The 21660-nt window shown below is 50.0% G+C and overlaps 1 protein-coding gene across 1 annotated transcript in view; it reads right to left on the bottom strand.

Moving 5' to 3' along the window:
• Positions 1 to 21660, bottom strand: part of NOS1AP (nitric oxide synthase 1 adaptor protein) — a 79787-nt gene that overhangs the window by 27205 nt on the left and 30922 nt on the right. The window contains exon 2 of the mRNA XM_015412008.1: positions 20387 to 20458. Coding sequence (XP_015267494.1) covers positions 20387 to 20458 — 72 coding nt within the window. The remainder of the gene's footprint in view (positions 1 to 20386; positions 20459 to 21660) is intronic.

Raw genomic sequence — 21660 nt, 5'->3', positions numbered from 1 at the left:
TCTACTGAGATCCGTAATGTTTAGCCAGACTGGCAGAGGTCTTTAATATCATCTAGTGCCCACTTTGGCCACCAAATGAGCACTCCCTGGAGAAGACCCTGATGCTGGGAAAGACTGAAGGTCAAAGAAGACGGGGACGGCAAAGGATGAGATGGTTAGACAGTGTCATAGATGCAACGAACATGAAGTTGAGCAAACTTCATAGGACAGTGGAAGACAGGAAGGCCTGGCGTGATTTGGTCCATGGGGTTGCGAAGAGTCGGACTCGACTGTGCGACTGAACGACAACATGCCCAACTACTTGCAGTCACAACTCCCACAGCACGATCACACTGTACACATTCAACAGTCTCAGTCGACTGAGCTACAACTCAAGATGAATAAATTCCATGTCTGGCGAAAAGCTCCAAGCCTCCCACTGCCTGGTTGGGAAATGTCTGTCTGCTGAGGAATGCACGAAATTGAAACTTCCTGTTGTCTACCGCCTAGCTGGGGCTGCCAACCCCTTCTTGTGATATGTTCACTGCCTGCATTTTTGCTAGAGGAAACTTTCCTGTCAATCCAGGCGTGAAGTGACCAATGGTATTCTCTGTCAAAGGGATGGTTTTGGCATTCATGGAACTTTGGTCTGAATTAACTTCCTCTGCATTACCCCCTAGGATTCGTTGTCTTAACTTGGTATCTTATTCTTTCAAAGGAGACACATGCCAGCCAATCCTAATTGTAAAATGTGTAATTTTACACGAAGCTAAAGAAGGGGGGCGTCTTTAAGTCTTCTGGTACCCATAAAAACCCTTCAGCCAATATACTTTTTTTTTAAAAAAAAATTTATACCGCCCATGACCCCCAATGGGTCTCAGTTTGTTCACAGAGCACTACAGTGTAGTAATTAATCCTACCTAGGGCCACAATGCGGTGAGGGGAGGGGGTAGCCTACCAGCACCCTTTTTCGGCATAGTCTTTTTCTTCTCTGGCAGCTTTTCGTTGTTGTTCCGGTGATCCAGGTGGCTGTCGGTCAGGCTCAAGCAGGCTGTCTCGATTTTTCTCTCCTTCGGAACAGCGCGTCTTGGGTGCAGCTTCGGCCAATGTCCTAACGGCTCCTGCCGCGCTGCATCCCACGTCAGCGTGTTGCTCCGGCTCTGCCTCCGCTCGATCCAGCCGCTGCCTTTTTCCTGGGTCGCTCTCTGCTACCGCCATTGCTTTTCTTGCCGCCGCCGCTTTTCCTTTTTCCTCGTCCCTGCCGATCGCCTTCCCAGTGTAAGCCAGGAGGAGGGTGCCCCCTGCCACCTAGGGCAGGTACCCATTCCTCTGTTGTTATTAGAGCCGCTGGGTTGGTGGGAGCTGGGATGAGGGCCGGGGGCTCAACCCGGCCGCGGTGGGGATTCGAACAGCCATTAAGGCTGTTCGCTACAGATGTTAACAGCAGGCGTTGTATTGCCTGCGCCACTGCTCCCAGGGTGAACTTCCTGCTCCTTTTTCCCTTCTGAGTTAAGTGTATGGCAGGGCACTGTTTTGAATCCATGCCTTGAACAATGAAAAAGACTGTAATTTACTTGGCTTTGGGGCCAAGTATGACAATTTTTATATTGGGAATCTGTCAGAACCCACAGCCAACAACGTAGTACACGCTTTCAGGAAAGGTAATATTTTTATTGAAGAGCTATAGATGCATTAACATAGTCACTGTTAAGAATGGCAGTTGCCCCTTGGACATAATAAGATATAGGATATTCGTATGCACCCCCCCACTGCGCTGGCCAATTAGGCACCCTCCCGCGTGTGGGATAAAGCTTGCAAACTGTTTCTAGCCGAAGCTGGGAACTCGCACTCTCCCACGGCTCCCTGGAAAAGGCAGACACTACAACCCCCACCTGCACGTCTTTACAGATAACCGTTTCAGCACGAAGCACAGAAAGGAATGCAAGAGCAATTACACTGACACTGTCTGACCATCCCGACCCCCATGGCAGCATAGCTGACAGAATCAGTCTGTGAACTCTTGTTTGTCTTCTTTTTACTTTGTTATCATTTGTCATTTTTTTTTTAAAAAAATCTTGCTTAGGACCTTTAAATGCTTAGGGAATTTTCCTTTCCTTTTTCTAATACATTCCTTTGTTGACTTTATATAAAAAGTATCGGGTAACCATGATCAAAGCCTGATAGGCACAGCGAGAACAGAAGGTTTCTTTCACTTACCGTGAAGCTTCCTTTCTCGGTGGTTCAGGAGTGGGACAGGGGATAACCTCCGCCTTCTTTTGCAGGGTCAGCTCTGAGCTTTGATCCAGGCGGGGAGGGGCTTATCCCCTGGAGGCTTCCCCAGCTGTCTTCGAGCCCCTTACTCCCGCCAGAAAGGCACTAGAAGGAAAAACTTCTCCCCAGAACTTGGAGAGACTCACATAACTGATGAACGGAACACAGACCATTAACGTTAGGTCCCTCTCTGATGTACCCGGAGTAGGTACACTGAGACGGGATGCTTCAAGAACTCCTCTGTAAACTGGAAATGAGCCCAAAAACCAGGTGGGCAGGACTGTCCCATTCCTGAACCACCAAGAAGAAGCTTCATGGTAAGTGAAAGAAACCTTCCGTTCTCCGGTGGTTCAGCTCGTGGGACAGTCCTCATATCTGGGACGTAGAAGAGCAATGTACCTCATGGGAGGGAAGTTGCTTCCCGTTTACAGAGTGTGTTGAAGCACCCTATGGCCAAAGGCCGCTTCTGCTGATGCTATCTTATCCACTCTATAGTGCTGAGTAAAAGAGTGAACAGATTTGCAGGCGGCCGCCGTACATATAGCCTCCAGAGTAGGGAACGACTGATAGGCCATCGTCGCCGCTGCCCCCCGAAGAGAATGAGCCACAATCCCATCAGGAGGATCTACACCTTTGGCCTACAGGCCAGAATGATACAGCCTTTAATCCACCTACCGAGAGTAGTGGAAGAAACCTGTTCCCCCTGGCTGGATTTCCTAAAGGACACGAAGAGTGCCTCTGATCTTTTCCACTCCTTAGTCTTGTCGATATAGTAACTCAGAGCTCTCCTGACATCAAGACAATGCTGTTCCCTCTCCTTCCCGTGTTTAGGGTTTGGGCAGAAAGACGGAAGTACCACCTGCTCCACCCTGTGAAACACCGAGTTTACCTTTGGTAGAAAGGCTGGGTCTAGAAGGACAACCTTGTCCCTATGAAAGACACACAACTCTCTATTGACGGACAGGGCCCTCAATTCTGACACTCTACATGCCGAAGTAATTCCTACCAAAAACAGGGTCTTAAAGGTCAACTCTTTGATTGGACATGAGGCCATTGGTTTGAAAGGGTGTTTGCAAAGGGCCCTTAAAGACAGTATTCAGATTCCAGGTGGGAAATCTGTGCACTTGCAGAGGGTTCAATAGTGAAGCCCCTTTTAGGAATCTCTTAACGTGGGCATGGTGAAGGCGTGATTTTCCGTGTCTGACCCCTGAACAGCTGAAATGGCCGACACCTGTCTCCTCAGCGTGCTGGTACTGAGCCCCTTATCTAGGCCATCTTGCAGGAACCGCAGAACTGCTCTGAGGCCGTAAAGGGTTCTATCTCCTGACCTAGTGTTGTAAGATCTATTGGTGGATGACTTCCTAGACGCTAGCATGGTAGACACTACCTTCTCGGGGTAGCCCACCCCCACTAACACTTCCGCTCAATCTCCACGCTGTGAGTCTGAGCATCTCAGGGCGTGGGTGCAGTGTCATCCCTTGAGTCAGCAGGTCTTCCCTCATAGGAAGATTCCATGGGTCCTGTACTGATACTCTGGAGGTCCTGAAACCACGCTCTCCATGGCCAAAACGGGGCTATCATCACCACCTCCGCCCTCTGTTGTAGAATCTTTTGAATGACTCTGTGCAGGATTTGCACAGGTGGAAAGGCGTAAAGAAGGCCTAGTGGCCAATTGCCACTTAAGGCATCGGTTCTGTTGGCCTGGGAGTGTCTCAGTCTGGAGAAGAACTCTGGTACTTGACGATTGTACTCCGTTGTGAACAAGTCCATTCCTACTTCCCCGAATTTGTCGCATATCTGAGTGAATACTTCCCTGTTCAGTGACCACTCTGACTGGTCCAGCCGTCTTCTGCTGAGCCAGTCTGCCAGGCCATTGTCTTTTCCTGCCACGTGTGTCGCTTTCAGCGACAACAAATGACTTTCCACCCAGGTCATCATTATGGATGCTTCGCCATGTAGGGACCTTACTCGTGTCCCTCCTTGCCGATTCACGTAAGCCTTCACCGTCATGTTGTCTGTTTGGACAAGGACACGCTGACCTGTTAGATGCTTGCTGAGGCTCAAGAGCCCCAAGCAAATTGCCCTGAACTCCAGGAAGTTTATACTCTCTTGTGTCTCTTCCACTGACCACTCTCCCTCTGTCAGCTGACCCCTCAAGTGCTCTCCCCATCCTAACAGGCTGACAACCATTGTCATAATCACTTTTTTTTCAATTAAATTTTTATTTTAAAACAACAATACATACATATTATTACCATATTCAACAAAAACATTTTCCTTCTTGGCGAGCCATGCTTGAATCGGTTCGTAGCTAGCCACCAAGATAACGGCTGTCATATCTCCGGAGGAAGCTGTAGCAGCTTGTACCTCTTGCGTGCCATTGCTTCCTGGTGGGGAAGTAGGAATCTCTGCAGGGGTCTGGCATGAAAACGGGCCCACTGTATGATCTCTTCGCAAGAAACCAGCATCCCCAGAAGTTTGGCTAGTCTCAACACGTCTATCAACAGAGATCAGATTCTCATTTCCCTCTCCTGAGACAGAAAAGCCTGATCCTGTACAGTGTCTACCTCTACACCTAGGTGCAGCAGCCTTTGAGAAGGCTGGAGGTGACTCTTTTCTAGGTTGACCACAAAACCATGTTCCCCCAGGGTAACTACTGTTAGCTGCGAGCCACTCACGATGGCGCTGTTATTAAAATGTCATCCAGGTATGGGAACAGGTGGACACCTTTCAGCCTGAGGTGTGCTACTAGGGTCACTAACACTTTTGTGAACACCCTCAGTGAGAATTTCAGCCCGAATGGGAGAGCCCGGTATTGGAAGTGCTGATTGGCATAGACAAATCATAGGACTTTTCGGTGTGAGCGTTGGATTGTAATGTGGAGATATGCCTCTGCCAGATCAATTGACATCAGAAAATCCCCTTTCTGTAACGCTGCCAGGATGGATTTGAGAGTTTCCATCCTGAACTTCCTGTCCCGTATGTGCCTGTTGAGCCATTTGAGATCTAATCTCCATTTATCTTTGGCACTGTAAAAAACACTGAGCAAACGCCCTGTCCCAGCTGGGAGGGTGGAACTCTCTCTATGGCCCTGATTTCTAGGGGGTGTTTTATGGCCTCCTTGGTTTGGAGATGTTTTAGACGGTTGCGATTCTTTGGAATCTCAACAAAATGCTGTCGTGGAAAGGTGGAGAACTCCAGTTTGTATCCCTGTGTCACGGTCTCGATGACCCAGTGATCTGACATGGAGTGACACCACCGATCTGCGAATGACTGAAGTCTTCCCCCTATCCCCGACAGGTTCCCTTGACTTGTGTAGTCATGCAGGGGCTCCCTTCTTGGGGTTCTTGGTGGAGGATTGCTCTCCTTTGGAGGTGGCAAAGGGTTTGTTGCCATGCTGTCTAGGCTGCCATTTCCTTTTGAATGGTCTTGCATAAGGGGGTTTCTGTCCCCTCTCTTGGTCCCGAAAGGGCTGAAAGCGCTTCCTGGCTTTAATGTCTCTCTTTTTTGAGGGAAGGACCTTCTTCTTGTCCTTGTCTTCTATTAAGTACCTGTCGAGCCCTTCTCGGAAGAGGTTCCCACCCCTAAATTGGGACTGTTGCCACCTTCACTTGGGCAGAGGAGTCCACGTCCCAGTTGTTCCTCCGCGCCATTACACTACACTCCAGCACCCTGGCGGAAAGTTGAAGCACATCCAAGGTGGCGTCTGCCGCAAAGGGCGATCTTTTTTAGGGAAGTCTTTGAACTCTTTTGGTGCATCACTGTCGGCTGAAGCCAGGTTTTGGGCCCAATCATATGCGGCCCTGGCAAACAGCGAGCCCGCCATGGAAGCCTTAATTGAAGACGAGGAGGCCTCGAAGTTCTTGCGAAGGGCCTGCTCTATCCTTCTTTCCGTGTGGTTCTTCGGCATCCCATCTGCATCCATCAGAAGCACTGAGTTGGAGGACAGACTGGTAACAGGATCATCCACCACTGGCAATTTTGTTTTCCTGGTGGACTCTGGCATCAGGGAATAAAACTTAGAGAAAAGGTGGTGGTTGGCCTTGGGTTTGGCTGGGAATTCCCACTCTGCCTTCATTATGTTATAAAAGGAAGCTGGGAGTGGTAACGCTGGCTGTGAAACTGTAAGCTTGGGCATTAATACCCCTCTGGTATTCTGATTCCTGCTCTATTTCCTCCTTGGACTTAGATGTGAGATCAAGGGTCCTCAAGACCATAGGAAGGAGGCGAGAGCAAAGTTCTTGTGGGAAGAGTCTGGACTGAACCGAAGGCATCACTTCCTCCTCTTCCTCTGAAAGTTTCCCCTCTTCTTTCTCTGATGAAGAGGTGGAATCAGACACTGTCTCTCCACTCCCCAGCAAGGGGCTGTGTTCCCTGATGGGAGATTTGAGTTTCTTGTGGTTTGACCTATGTGGAGACCTGGAGGTGCTCGATGAATCATCCTCCTGGCTAGCCCTTTCTATAGGTTCTTGGGGCACGGAGCCTTGGAGCGTTTCTCTAAGCATGTCTTTAAACTCCTTTCTCATCTCGCCTCTAAACCAGTTTAGAAGCTCGGCTTTGTCTGCTTCCCTGCTTCCCTGGGTCAATGGCTCCATAGAGTCCTGAGAGGTCAGTTAGACTGAAAGTCTGGGCAGGTGCAGATCCCCCAAGGGGCTTTCTCTCTCCTGGGAACTGCCTGGCTTAGCCTTGTCAGCCATCTCTCTCAGCCTGTGTGTGTGTGGGGGGAGTGAAAACAAAATTACTATCAGGAGGGGGAAAGGTGGTCTATCTACCCTGTCCAGTTCCCTCTCTTTTCTGGCAGCCCAAGCCTTACTTATTTATTTTATTTATTTATTTATTTAATTCAATTTATACCCCGTTCTCCCCGCAATGCGGGCTCAGGGCGGCTTACATAGGGGCAAACGCCAATATAAAACATAATTAAAACCATTTAAAATCCAACAGTACAAAACATTCATAACGGGTTACTGACTAAAGTGCTCTAGATGTTCTACTTGGTGGTCTCCCCTCCAAGGGCCCCCTGTTTAGCTGCCCAGGCTGACCAGACCAGGCAAGCCCTACCCACTTGAGGCACGGCTCTCAGTCCCTTAACGGGAACCACGCAGGGGGAGAGGTTCCAATATGGTTGCCGCCATTTCCCCACCCCCAATCCTGCACCCTTTTTTCCCTTTTGGAGGAAGCAGATATCCTCTCCAGCCTCCCGGGTACTTGTCCCCCATTTGCCAAGGGAAAAAAAGGGGGGTCCCTGGCCAGCTGGCACCTGGCTGTAGCCTTTTGGCTTCTTCAGCCCTAGAGGAAGCGGGCCTGAAAATCCTGAGCTCCCCCGTTCCATCTCGCCACGCTCCCTTCCCGTAGTACGTTGCTACTTGGAAGTAAGGAGGCCCGCGGGTGGCTCAGGGTCTTACCGTGATTCAGTAGGCAGGAAGAATCTCTCCCGGTCTCTGCGCCAGTCTCAAGAGCTTTTGAGGCCTGATGGGAAAGTGCTGGGTCTGCGGCTGCTGCCCTCCACCACGTCACAGATTCCTCCGCACTCCCATAAGGCTCCAGGAGCAGGCCCTCCGCCCTTTGGCAGGTAAGGCTGGCGGGGGTCCTTCAGGGGCTGTCTGAGCTCTGCGGCTGCCGGGGACCACCAAGCACTGACACGCTCCTTCGCACGCCGCTGCTTAGTGCTCTCTCAGTGCAGCGGTTTGCCCTCTTCTTTCTTCCTTCTTCTGTTCTTCTTTACTTCTTTCTTCTGCTGGCTGCACTCTGCAGCGCTGCTTGAGCACGTCCTGCTGTAAGGCAGGGCTGGCAAGAACTGGGGAAGCCTCCAGGGGATAAGCCCCTCCCTGCCTGGATCAAAGCTCAGAGCTGACCCTGCAAAGAAAGGAGGAGCTTATCCCAGACATGAGGACTGTCCCATGAGCTGAACCCCTGGAGAAACCTATTTTCTTTAGCACAGGTGAATATTTGGCTTTGGGGATATGATGATTTTGGGAGATGACTTTTTCAGAAGGGGTTCTTGCTGGCCAGAAGAACCAGATAACTCACTTCTGATGGTTTTTAAGGCAGAAGGCTTGGGGATGGCGGGAGTTTAACTGGAAAACATTCTGCACATTCCCAGAGGCTTGGGTTCTCCACAGCTATTGGTAGTGGTGGTGACGGAGATTACATAGGCTGTACATCCATTCCTTGCTGTCCAAGGTGTGTTCTTTGTTGCTGAACACTTATCCCCAATACCCTGCTACTGTGTTGTAAACAAAGCTGAAGTAAAGAGGAAGGACAGAGGATTTGGAGGAAGCACGACAGAGGAAGGGGTCCATGGCTATGTAAGCCAGATCACCACTGACACCACAGCTTCCCTTTAAGGAAGGAGCCGGGCCAGTGACAAACACCTGTCAAAATATGTGAACCCTTGTGGCAAAGTCTTGTGTCTTTGCTGGAAGGTTATTCTAGCACCGACTGTTTTGGTAGGGATACTATGCCATGTCCTCTCGATATGCATTACAAATTCACAGTCAAATGTACAGGCCTAGCTTTGAATGGCCCGAGTTAAGCGCAATAACATAATTTAATTCGATAGATTTTTTAGAGGACATTTTCCTTGTCAGTTTTTTTAGAGCGTGTAACAAGGGTGACTTATCCTGAGCTCTGGGGATGGAACAGACTAGAAATTTAATCATATAAACAAAATAAGTCAGTACAAAATGATTCACACGCATTTCTTGCATGCTCTCTCTTTCTCACACACAAAAAACGTGGCTCACATGAAGCACGAGCCTCAGTGACAGATTGGGTGCGAAGTACAGCACAGTCCCACACAGCAAGCCCGAGGGAAGCTCCAGATGGAATCCGTCTCTGGCTGTGAATTTCCCAGCAGCTAGGTAGTCCATGCCACATACTATGGCAGAACAAGTCTTGTGGACAATAACTGTGGCTTGGCCCCTAAATGCCCTTTCTGGTCATACCGTAGTAGACACTTCCGCTACTAAAGGAGAGAGGATGATTTTTGCCACTTCCTCATCTCACTGCAGCTCCTACACAGATCTCCCCAAGGGGCTCCACTGATCGATGGTGGCATAACACTAGATCAGGCCGGCAGTTACACTGGATCATTTCGGGGCCTCCCCCCCCCCCGACTTATTTCAAAGGCCCCACAACTTTCCATCTGCCACCTCCTCTAGGCATCCCCCCTCAGCTAAATGGCCAGGGGAGAGGTGTCTGCGCTGCCCGTCGGGGCCCCTCTCACGGTTTGGTCAAAGCAGCGGAGCTTCCCACCCTGAGCTGGAGCTCCGCTTAATTGCCAGGCTTAGGGAAGCACCGGCCACCTGGCTCCTGGTGCACGCCGTTGGGAATGTGGATCGACACTGGAGAAGCAGAGCAGCACGGTCTCCTTTGCTCTCCAGCCAAAGCTGTGATCCGGAGGTGGGCACTGTGGGCGCTGTGGCCGAGGACCCAGGTGTGGCGGGCGAGGCGCCAGCAGGCTGCTCACCCGTCTCTCCAGCAGCCGGCCTGGGCCCAATCCCAGTGGTGCACAGCATGCCGCTGCCCCTTCCACAACTTCAACTGGGAGCCGCTCCCAGTGCAGCGCGTCCATGGGTGCTCGTGCTGCAACCTCTGGACAATGGGCGGCAGGCCAAGAGGCTTTGGCCTAGACCTGCACCTCCTCGAGAACCTCTTCAGCAGCCGGGGGAAGCCAGCAAGCAGGGGAGGGCCAGTGGGAGCAGGCGGGGGTGCAGAGGGTCGGTGCCCAGGGATGCCGTGGGAAGGGCGGAGGGGTAAAGACTCTGTCTGGGCAGCCCAAGAATTTCAACTTTAAGTAAATTAACTTTAATTAATTAGCCAGTGCCCCCCAAGAATTTTAAATGCCCCCTGAATTAGAAATTCCTAGCTACGGGCCTGCACTAGACTTCCACAGTGTGGAGGGAATGGGCAAGCCACTATTTACACAAAACAGCTCTGCCTGCACTTCATAAAATCCAAGTCTGTACCCTCCCAAGCTTGACAGATCGCTTAGAAGGCATTACCTCCACAGGATTCTGTGCCACTGGAAACAGTTCTACCTAATTTCTGTAGCACTTATTCATCCAGACAGCAAATCTGTGAACATGGAAATTATTCAGATTCCCATTCTGAGATGAAGAACTGAGGGGGACTTAGAACTGAGGCCACTAGAAGTCTGTATTCACAATAACAACAAAGCAATCCTAACCACACTGTTCTATCCTATCTGTGCTTTCTTCTACAGATACTTTCTTTTCATACAAAATCCTAGTTTATTTCACCTCCCTAAATTTTCTGCCTTCACTACCTGTTCTTACTGTTCCAGTAATGTTGCCCATTTGGTTTCCTTCAGTAATCTATTTTACCAGGGGTCATTTGGGGCCGGAGCAGGTCGGAGCACTGCTCCGGCAGCCCAGGACTGGGGGGAAATGGCAGCAGGGGCAAGCCCTGCCTCCCACTCCCAGCACTCCACTGGACTGGGACGAGGCAGGAAGGCCTGGTCTCTGGGGGCCGGGGCCTTAGCTGGGCCGAGCCACAGGAGCACAAACGCATCCACGGGCAGCCCGCACTTGACCCCCTGGCCCAGGCCTGCGTGCACATGGCATGGCACTGCTCATCCACCCTTGGCATGGCCTGGCCCACTCCAGCCGACCGGCCCCTTCCACTGCTCCAACGAGCCAGGCAGGCGGAATTGGCGCTGGTGCCCGCAACGCCTCTAGCGGCCTGCTTGCCTGCCTGCCTCTGCCTCCTGGCCCACCCAGGCCCCGCCACCGCCACCCCTGCTGAGGAGGAGAGCACTGCCTGCCTGCCCAGCGCTGAGACCCGACAATGGCCCCTCTGCCACCCGTGGGCAAGTCCTAGCTGGCCAGAGCCGCCTCTCTGAGGGGAAGGCCAGGACCAGCAGGCGAGTGCCTGACGCTGGGAAAGATTGAAGGTCAAAGAAGACGGGGACAGCAAAGGATGAGATGGTTAGACAGTGTCATCGATGCAACGAACATGAAGTTGAGCCAACTTCAGAGGACAGCGGAAGACAGGAAGGCCTGGCGTGATCTGGTCTATGGGGTCGCGAAGAGTCGGACTCGACTGTGTGACTGTACAACAACATCCTCCATGCTGGACTACTGCAATGTGCTCTGTCTGGGGCTCCCCTTGCAGAGTACCTGGAACACCCTAACTGGATCAGAATGTAACAGTAAAGCTACTAAGAAAGATGTCACCATGTGAATATTAAGCCTTAACTTAAGAGTGTTAAAATGGCTCCCCGTGCATTTCCATCCTCAAAACAAGATTGCAACTCAACCCAATAGGGTCCACGTCAAGGAGGTGACCAGAAGGGGAAGCATTTCCCTTTACATTCCTCCCTGTATGTCATCATCACTGGATGAAACCTTGCTTTGAATTTCTTTATCGTCTGATGGAAACCATATGTAAGAAGCAAGAGTACTGCACCGTGGGGAATTTCCCGTGGGAATTATGGGAGCATTCTTTAAGCAGCCAACCAGAGAGCTCTTCCTTCCTTGCCTGTCTGCCTCTTTCTTTAAAGCTGCCTCTCAGCCATGAGAGGATGGGGATTCTAGAATATCCACAAGATTTGATAGATCCAGGTGGGCAGCTGTTTGAAGCAGCAGACTGAAGTCTGAGTTCAGCGGCACCTTTAAGACCCAACTTTGTTGGTCTGAAATGGGCCACTGAACTCACAATATTTGAGAGGGAGATGACATGAGGTAGGGTGCCACAGTCAAGAGAGCTGGACATTAAGCCACAAAACTGCTCTTTCTTTTGGTAGAATGTCACCCGCTCAAGAGGAATGGGGCCAGCAGATGGGATTCAAGTTTGTCCAGGAACCTTAAAGCTAGATTTCAGGCACCAGAGTGCTTTTTGGCTGTGCCTCTGGAAAGTGTCTTGATACAGACAGAGGTCAAAGGCTACCACACACAGCAGCCATTCCAGGCATTCCAGGCATACACCAGGGGCCTCCCTCCTTTGCCAGCGGCTCTTATATTTATCTCTGTACTAGTCCTTTTCCTTTCCACCCTCCCCTTCCTTCACATGTGGCTCTCCCCTCCTTCATGCCCTCCTCACAACCATGGTGAGGCAGGTTATGCTGAGACCGACTGGCCCAAGGTCACCCAGGGAGTTGCAAGGCATGCAGAGAGAGCCTCGTCCAAGGGGGTGCGCCATGCCATGCCATGCCGCTCTCTCGGGAAGAGCTGTATCGCTAGCAGGTTACCGAACTGCTAAGGCCAAAAAAGGTACAAAATGAACAGATGGGCACTTTCCCAGCTCTTTCCACCACTTGACTTGCAAAGGTCTGAAGGAAAACCAGCAACGTGGGAGATGGAGAGAGAAAAAGGATAGAGAGGCCAGTTACAGAATGCAAATTTGTTGCGCTACAACGGCTGCAAATCCCCCGAGATTCTCACTATTTAACAGCCTGGCACAGAGGGGCAACTACTTCTATTTTTAAAATTCGATATTGTTGGCTATTCTAACAGTTATTTTACATGTATCACAAGAAATACAGATTGAGTGTCGTCTCTTTTATTCTTCAGTCCTTTTCCTTGCTTGTAAAAGTGTATAGTGTTTAAGTCTGAAGATGTATAAATACTATAAACTTCATAATGCAGTCAAATTCGATCGTGTTCCCTTTAAATAAAATGTCTGAGAAATATATATAGGCTTACAACATATCAGAACGCGAAGGCATTCTAACACTTGGTAGCGCAGAGCAGACTGGGTTGGAGCCTGATATGAAGATTGTTGTTTCCTGTTTGGCGAGTGCCTGCCTCCTTATGAATCCTCTCGTAGAATAAGTTAAATCATGATTATACCATCTTACAATGGTTTGTAAAATATAAATGATTTTACCTTAGGAATTTAAGCTTTTACAAGCAAGGAAAAGGACTGAAGAATAAAAGAGACGACACTCCGTTAATGGTACATATGATATTTTATTATATATATATAAACATTTCCAATCTGTATTTCTTGTGATACATGTAAAATTGCAATATTTGTTTCATAGCAAGTTGTTGAATGGGAGAATTTACTTCTGAGGAAGCACAGAATCGAAACGAAGACACAAGCCGGAAGCTTCGTTAATATAATATATTGCAATTCTCTTATATGTAACCTTTTGGTAATTTATGTATGTAACACTTTATCAATTATTTTCACATTGTATAAAATTATATTTTGCATATATTACGTTTCCCCGGTTGATTCTGTAACTTTGATCCTTTGCAACTGGGAAGTCTCTTTGTATTTATCTAAAGCTTAAAATCAAGACAAAGCCTAAATGATAGCCAGCAAGGAGAACCGAGCTCTACCCCGTGTAGACCATATTTTCCAGCTACGAGCTAAGTATGCATAGTACAGTCTCACATTCAAGGGCCAATGGGATTTGGAACCCTGCTCCCAGGCTTGATTCGAATTCATGCTCAACTATGGAACCTGTCTTCAGTACCAGGGCTCAGATGCCTCCCCCCATACCTGTTACGTGAGCAACCTTCTTGATAACCGCCTGTTTCCTAGAGAGCACCTTAGATCGCATGAAGACTGCCTTTCCCACACCACTGAGCAAGCAAAGCTGCACATTAAGAGGAGCACGTTGGGACTGCCTAAAAGGTCACGGGCCCAGGCTCTTCCATTCTAAATCATCTTCTGATACATCTGAAGCACTGAAGTTAAAAATGGACTGGCACGACTAACAACATAAAGGGGACACCCCCGCATATGTGCAGGAGAGGGCGTTCTCTTCCAAATGGTAATGGTGATGGAATACAGCTCAGGGAAGACGCATCCTTTGAGTTCAACCAGACTCAGTGCCAAGATCAGATCCTCAAATTCCATGGTTGACACCAGAGTGGCCAAGAGGTGGGGAAAAAGCTAATCCCATGAGACACCAAGCTGAGCTTTTGCTCTGCTGAGAGGAAGGCTCTGGCCTGGGCCATGTCGAGGACCACGCTGAATAGTTGTATTCAGCATGCTGGGACCAGTTGGCTCTTTTCCAAGTTAATTAAAACTCATGGCAATTGAAGTGAGGCAACTGTCAAGCCCGGTGAGACAGACTCCTTCCGCTCGAAAGCCCTGACAAAGACGTTATCCAGGTATGGGCGACTTGCACTCCTCATAGGCGGAGATCAGCTGTGATGGCTATCAGGATTGTGGAGAACGTTCTGGGTGATGAGTAGGGTTGCCAGCCTCCAGGTGGGACCTGGGGATCCCCTGGAATTACAGCTCATCTCCAGACTACAGAAATCAGTTCCCCTGGAGGAAATGGATGCTTTGGAGGGGGGACTCTGTGGCATTATACCCCGCTGAGGTCCCTGTCCTGCTGAGGCTCAGTCCCCAGATGTCCAAGGGTTTCCCAGCCCAGATCTGGTGTCCCTATCACCTTATCCCTGCTGGTGGCCAGGGGGACCTGGCAACCCAGGTGATGAGACAAGCCCAAATGGCAGAGCACTGCACTGATAGGGCCTCCACGACAGAGGAACCTGGAAAAGTACCATGACCAAGACCATGGCATGTACAGGGCATGAACACTGTCCACCAGTGTTCCCTCTAAGCTCAGTTAGTGTGAGCTAGCTCACAGTTCTTTAGCATCCAGCGCACACATTTTTGTCTTAGCTCAGGAAGGGATGGCTCCAGAGCAAGCTAATTGATGCAGTAGCCAAATCGCTCGCTCACAACTTTCATGCCAGTAGCTCACAAAGTAGAATTTTTGCTCACAAGACTTCACAGGTTAGAGGGAACATTGCTGTCCATATGGACAAATCTAATAGGACTCTTCAGGTAAGACTGGTACAAGGATAGCCCAGGATAGCCCGGTTGCATCAGATCTTGGAAGCTAAGCAGGGTCCACCCTGGTTAGTATTTGGAGGGGAGACCACCAAACAAGTCCAGAGTCACTATGCAAGGGCAGGCCATGGCCAGCCACCTCTGAACGTCTCTTGCCTTCAAAATCCTATGGGGGGGGCCACCATAAGGCCACCACCAGCAGCCACATTAGGCCATAGCAGCAAAATAAAACAGGAACCTGTTGGCATGTTAAAGAATATTAATCCAATATTATTTTTTGAGTGAGAAGCAGAGGGCCTAGAGAAGCCTGTCAACTCGTCTGGTGTTGAGAACAGCTCTGCTGTCATCCCAGTGCCAAACTGCACGGAGGTGCTGTGCGCATGATCAGCTCAGAAGAGTCGCGGAGGAATTTAATCTCAACCAAACTAATTATATCACAGGCAAGTAACACTGCTGTTATCAAAATGAGATCTTAAGTGGGAAGAGGACATCTTGAGAGACAGTGAATTAGTATGCCAGCCTTCTCTTATCTCTCACTCATTTAAACCTAATAGGTGTCAAGGAAACTGAAGCGATAAGGAGGCTGTAGCGGGGGAGGAATGATGGAGCTATCTCCGTTTTGGGCCTCTCCCCCTCCCACTTCCTGACTGGCTCTGGGATAAAAAATTCTTGCCCACAAAAGTCACAATTCCCAGAAACACGTTAGTCGAGACAGCTCTCATCTTACAAATGAAGCACCAATACTTACATGCAAAACAAAATATTATGATCAAGGTTCTTCCAAAAAGCCAAAGTACCCATTCCATAAGAAACCCTTAACCGAAGAAAAGTATACTCTGCATATCCATATTCCCACCCCTCCACATACATCTTATTCATAAAGGCAGAACCCACCGGCTGGCCCTACGGATGTGCCCCTTCAGGATCAGCTCCCAGCCGAGCAGAGCTTCCCTCCATCCTTAATTAAAGCTTTAAAAAGGGGATGATGGATCAGAGTTTAGTTCTGTCTTTTTTGCTGATTTACTCACCTGAACACATCAGTCGAGAAGACTGAAAACACAGGAAGAGATCAAGGATGCAGCTCTCTGTGCAAAGCTTGAGATAGAACAAGGGCCACCACCATTAAGACTTGCCACGGCCGTTTCTGAGTTGAATGCATGGGGCTGGGCCGGCCACAAAGGGAGGGTATTTCTGTTCTAACACAGAACACAGAACACACCTTGTCTTTGGTTCCATCTGCCAAGATGCATCCTTCCTTTGCTATCCTGGCTTTGAAATCAGTTTTACTGGGGAAGTAAGGTAAAGGTAAGGTAAAGGTTCCCCTTGCTCGAAAGCCAGTCGAGTCCGACTCTAGGGTTGCGGTGCTCATCTCCGTTTCAAAGCCAAAGAGCCAGCGCTGTCCGAAGACGTTTCCGTGGGCATGTGGCCGGCATGACTAAACCCCAAGGCGCACGGAACGCTGTCACCTGCCCACCGAAGCAGTACCTATCTACTTGCTATTTCTTGCTTTCGAACTGCTAGGTTGGCAGGAGCTGGAACTAGAGACGGGAGCTCACGCCGTCATGCGGCACACTCGGGTCTCGAACTGCTGAACTACCGACCTTCCACAGCCTGCAGTTCAGCGTCTTAACTACTTGAGCCACCGCAGCTCCAACTGGGGAAGTAGTGGTAGTTTAATACCACCTATGCACCTCACCAAGTTTCTACGGCACAGTTCAAGAGGGCAAGACCCCAAGAAACCACTATTATGCACTAGGAAGCTTCAGGAATCATACCCAGTACCCTAAAAGGGGACCAACATGGGGGAGGGGGGTATCACCTCCCCAGCTTAACTTCTCAGGCATTTCAAGCCAGGTACCCTTTAGATCGCCAGGCCTGGCTCCTTGGTGGATCCCGGTTGTTGCTCACGAGGCAATGATGAAGGGAACCCCAGAGAGGGCTCCACAAATCCACTTGCTCAGCAGGCCTTAGTGTCTTCCCCTTCCCCTTCCGGCAACCTTCCCCTAAACCAAAACAAAGATCCCTCCCCAAATGTTCTTGAGAACTCAGATGGTGGGGAGCGTCTCCCTATTTCAACTAGACTTTTAGAAAGACGCAATGCTGGAAAATGCAAGAGGATGGCAGACTTATCTTTTGCCCCCCCCCAATACAGTCCTTCTCCCCAACTTATCCATTTGCTACTAGGTTCGCCTGAGCTCCTTTTGGTGGTATGAGCATCTGCAGCAGGCTCCAGAGGGAGCAGAAGCATCAGCCAACCCAAGTCCTGGGAGGAACAAACTAGATTTCTAGAACAAAGCAGTGGTCATTGGCTAGCTGGCCTACATTAACCAGCTGGCCTGAGGCAAGGAGTGGAGAGCACATGGTGAGGAGCTGCTAGAAGGCAAGGGGTTTCTGTCTCTCTGCCTTTTGCCTTTCCTAGCTGCTGTGTGGGAAGCTGAGGGTGAGTGGGTTCTTCGGAGACTGCTAGCGAGTGGTTCTGTTTAAGTTCTGGGTGGGGCTAATTGTGTGTTGGGGGGCTGCTGGGGGCTGAGTGAGTTGCTGTGGATTGCAAGCCCCGCCCCCCTACTGTGCTGAGCTCTGCTGTGCTTGACAGGAGACAAAAGGCTCCTCCTGGCCAGAGGCGCAAGCCAAAGGGCAAGAGCCAAAGGGCCCGTGGCTCTTAGGCTGAAGGTCTGCCTGAGGGCCCCGAAAGTCCGCTCAGAGGATTCCTGGAATACACGTGGATGGCAGTGATGTCGACTGAAGGCCCCTTTCCAGTCACCTGCATGGAGTGTGCTGTGTTTGTTTTCCTCCCGGAAGAGAAGGCGAACTTCCCTTGTCAGAAGCATAAGCTGGTTGTCAGGGTTCGATAGTCAGATCACACCACACAGCACTTCATAAGAAGTATTCTGTTTATTGGTAGTTCATAACGATGACACGTGAACGTCTTTTGTCAGGAATGGCCCAAAGCAGCAGGACACCCAGAGTTATACCCCCATCACAAGCAGAAGCCAATCAGCATTGTGTGTGCGGGGGAGAAAAGAGAGCGGGCAAAATAGGAGCCGTTTGTTCCCAGCAGGTCAGGAGCAGCTGGAACCCCAAGGTCAGAGACGCAAAAGCAGACATAACAACCCAGGCAGGAGACATCCTTAGTGTACCTGGCAGAGGAGAGGAGGATCTCCCCCCCCCCCCCACACACACACGTTCCAGGGGAATGGCCGTTCTAACTGACACTGGTCAGGCTTTTGGAGGAGAACATTCAGAGCCTGCAGGAGAGGATCACCACCCTTCAGGAGATCAAGGAAGGGGAGGGTTTTACTGACAAGGATTTGAACTGCTGCTAGGCCTGATCTAGAGTGCCATACAGTTGGGGAGAACATCGCATTCACTTCTTCCCTGGCTGACATTTGACACTGTCACCATGCAAAAAAACAACAACATATTAAAAAGACAGAGACCCCTGGCCCCTTTTACATTGCAGCCATGTTGGCTTTGTGGTTTCTGGCACGGGGCTCCCTGCTGCAGAGCCCCCCAAGCCACACATCGCAAGAGGAGGATCGGCAGGTATTGTACGATGGTGGCCCCTCTGGTGGGCCCAGTGAAGGTGTTCCTACCTGCACACACCACCCAGCATCGTTGTGGAAACAATATGCAGTCAGTTGGGGGGAAGGCTTACGAATGGGCGGGGGACACACAGGCAGGTAGGGATGTGGATGGGCCCGAAAGAAGGCGGGGGTCCTGGTGGGGGCCAGAGCTGGAGAGGGGCCCCTGGGCACTCCCCCTCAACCCTGGGAATCAGTACTGCATCAGAGTGTCCATCCATAATGACACATCTTGGGTACTGCATGATTCGTATCAACCCAACAATAACTAATGCCGTAATCAGAGGAGGTGCTTCCCGGCCAGTGAAGGCAGCGGATGCTGTGCCTGGTAGGCAAATCCAGGCCCAGAGGTTTGCCAAGAGCCGTTCCAAAGACAACTCGTGTAGCGCAGGAGAGGGAAGAACCTGGGCCACGCAGGTGACCCTGGACCAGTCTCTCTCTCTCTCTCTCTGTATCTCTCTGACTGATTTCACACAAGAGCTGCGCCGTGGTCGCGCCTCCCTCTGCCCCGCTTCTATGGGTCAATTTCCCACTCGAAGCCACGTGGCCGAGTTTTGACCCGCAGCTTCGCCCAATTTTCCCTGCGGTTTTGTGATCCTCAAAAAACAGGATCACAATTATTTTCCCCTGGTTTGACGAGAAGCCAGATTTACAGTGTTGATTTTACTTCACTTACAAAAACAACACAAACAACCTTCCCTTCCTTCAAAGAGACCCGGTAGCGTGCAGGGCTCTTCCTCCCTCCCATTTGATCCCGTGAGACCGAGAAGGCCGAGAGAGTGTGTGGTTGGCCCAGGGTCACCCAATCAGCTTCGTGATGGGGGAGGGGAGCCTGATCCCAAGTCTCTCCCCCCCCCCCCCCCCCCGTCCAAATGCCATACTATGCCACACCAGCTCCATGGCAAGACTTTTGCGCCCCTGACGAAACACCTCCTTCTCAGTGCACAGGGCCCTGTGTCATTTATACATTTATTCAGAACAGACTAAAAACAGGAAGACAATTTTTGTTTGATGCTTTATGTTTTAAAAAATAAGATAAACATGGGAGTGACTGTGGAAAGAAGCCCAAAATAAAGCTGGCTTTTCCCAAGGACACCTGAGCACAGCAACGGTTTTGTCGCCCTCACGGCCAGGAACAATAGAAAATCCTCAGAACTCCCACCCAGAAAAGGGGTGTGAGGCCACCTTCTTTCTCTCAAACAGACTCTTCTCACCCGCCCACCACTTCCATGAAATCTGTATCTTGGTCCCCAACTAAAATGCGACCGAAGCACCCTCTTCTCCTGTTTAGTCTTGTCTCTCACTACCCACACTGCTCTCTATTACTGTCCCTTTATAATTACTATACCTAATAATAAAATGGGCGGCTCGTGCCAATTGGAAAAGCAGGGGGGGAAACGGTAAAGGAAAAAAACATTAAAAAGGCCTCTTGAGAGCAGAGAAAACTCCAGGAGGCACAGAATTTTGAGCATTTGATTGTGAGTTAAAGGGAGGGGAGAAGTCAGAGGGAAATTGGCTTGTTCAAGGCCCTAAGAACTAGGGGAGATTTGGATGCATGTGCCGAGAGAGAGAGGAAAAAATGTCCAAATCTTCCCACTCTCTGCCCAGCGATTCCTCATAGGCCCCCAACTTGTATACATTTTAAGGAGAAAGGGAGATGTGTGCACACACCTTCACCTGGGCACACACAGCGAGTCATTCCCCCCTGCCCCCCAACCCCATCTCTTTAGGACACAACAGAGAGCCACAACAGATCCCGCACCGCTACTTGCCCTGATCCGCCGCATGGCATTCACGATCTCCACTCTGCTGTTTGGCCGGGGCACATCTAGGCTGCCAATATACTGCAAAGGGGGGAAAAAGGGAGAGAAGTTACAGTGGAAACATTCTGGATCGAACGAAGTCAAACTTTCCTAAGGAAATCAGCCTTTATTTTATTTATTTATTTATTTATTTATTAGTTTAATTTATAGCCTGCCCGCCCCGCAAGCGGGCTCAGGGCGGCTCACCAATAGGGCGTAAGCCAATACATAAAAACAGATTGAAATTGCATAAAACAATCAATACAATATTACAACATTATAAGTGCTCTAGATGTTCCAGGCAACTTCTTCCTCTGCTGGACTAATTTCTTCTTGTTCTCTTCATGCCCAGGGGTAAAACACTGACTCATGTAAGAGGCCCATTCCACGCATTTGGGAAGGTGGGCTCTAGCCCAGGAAAGCCTCGATCACAACCCATGGGCAGGCTGTCCCTGCACTGGAAACCCAACACTGAACCCTGGGTGGCCACGTATGCATCACGACGCACCTGAAATGCCCTTTCTGTGGGACTTGTCACTGTTATCCTCACGCTGAAGGGCTCTGGGTGGGGAGAAGGGGACTGGCCACCAGGCAACCCACAGGACAGTCGGGAGCAGCACCTGCGGGGAATTCGCTGCCTGGAGCGTAAGGAAAACTGGCAACTACAAAAGGCCCAATGTTGTAACAGGCAGAAACTGGGAAGTGGGGGCAGAGGAGAAAGGAACAGGAGAGAGGAAATGGACGGGGCCCCCGAGGAAGAACACCCAAAGTCTCCAGGGTTGTGCAAGGGAAAAAAATTCAGTATTTTTCGGATTCAGGGTTTTTGGACTCTTAAAAATTCAGTATTGACTTGAAAACCCGAATTCCAATATCGGTATTGTATTGGAATTTGTGTAAAATTGGCCTCATAGGATATAATGGAGCTGAAAATTTGGGATTCCTGAATTAATTAGGGATTCTCTTATCAGTAAGCAGAATCAGATCAGAGAATCTGATTTGGCTTAACTAATGCCTGAATCAGGCCGAAAAGGCATTGTTTGGGTATTAGTTCGGTTTGGAAATGCCAAATGCACCTTCCTAAATGTCTCTCACCATCTGCAAACCCTAAAGAGCCAGATATAAAAGGGGAGAGAAAGAGGGGGGGCCCTGGACCCAGAGAGAAGGCATTTCTCCAGCCAAGTTTCCTCATCTGAAGACTTTGGCCTAGCTAATCGATTTCCAGCTGTAGGCTCCATCAGGATCGA

Source organism: Gekko japonicus, unplaced genomic scaffold (genome assembly GCF_001447785.1).
Source record: "Gekko japonicus isolate JY-2015 unplaced genomic scaffold, Gekko_japonicus_V1.1 scaffold844, whole genome shotgun sequence".
NCBI classification, from domain to species: Eukaryota; Metazoa; Chordata; class Lepidosauria; order Squamata; family Gekkonidae; genus Gekko; species Gekko japonicus.
The sequence above is the reverse complement of the archived record's forward strand: the minus strand, read 5'-3'. Positions and strand labels throughout refer to the sequence as shown.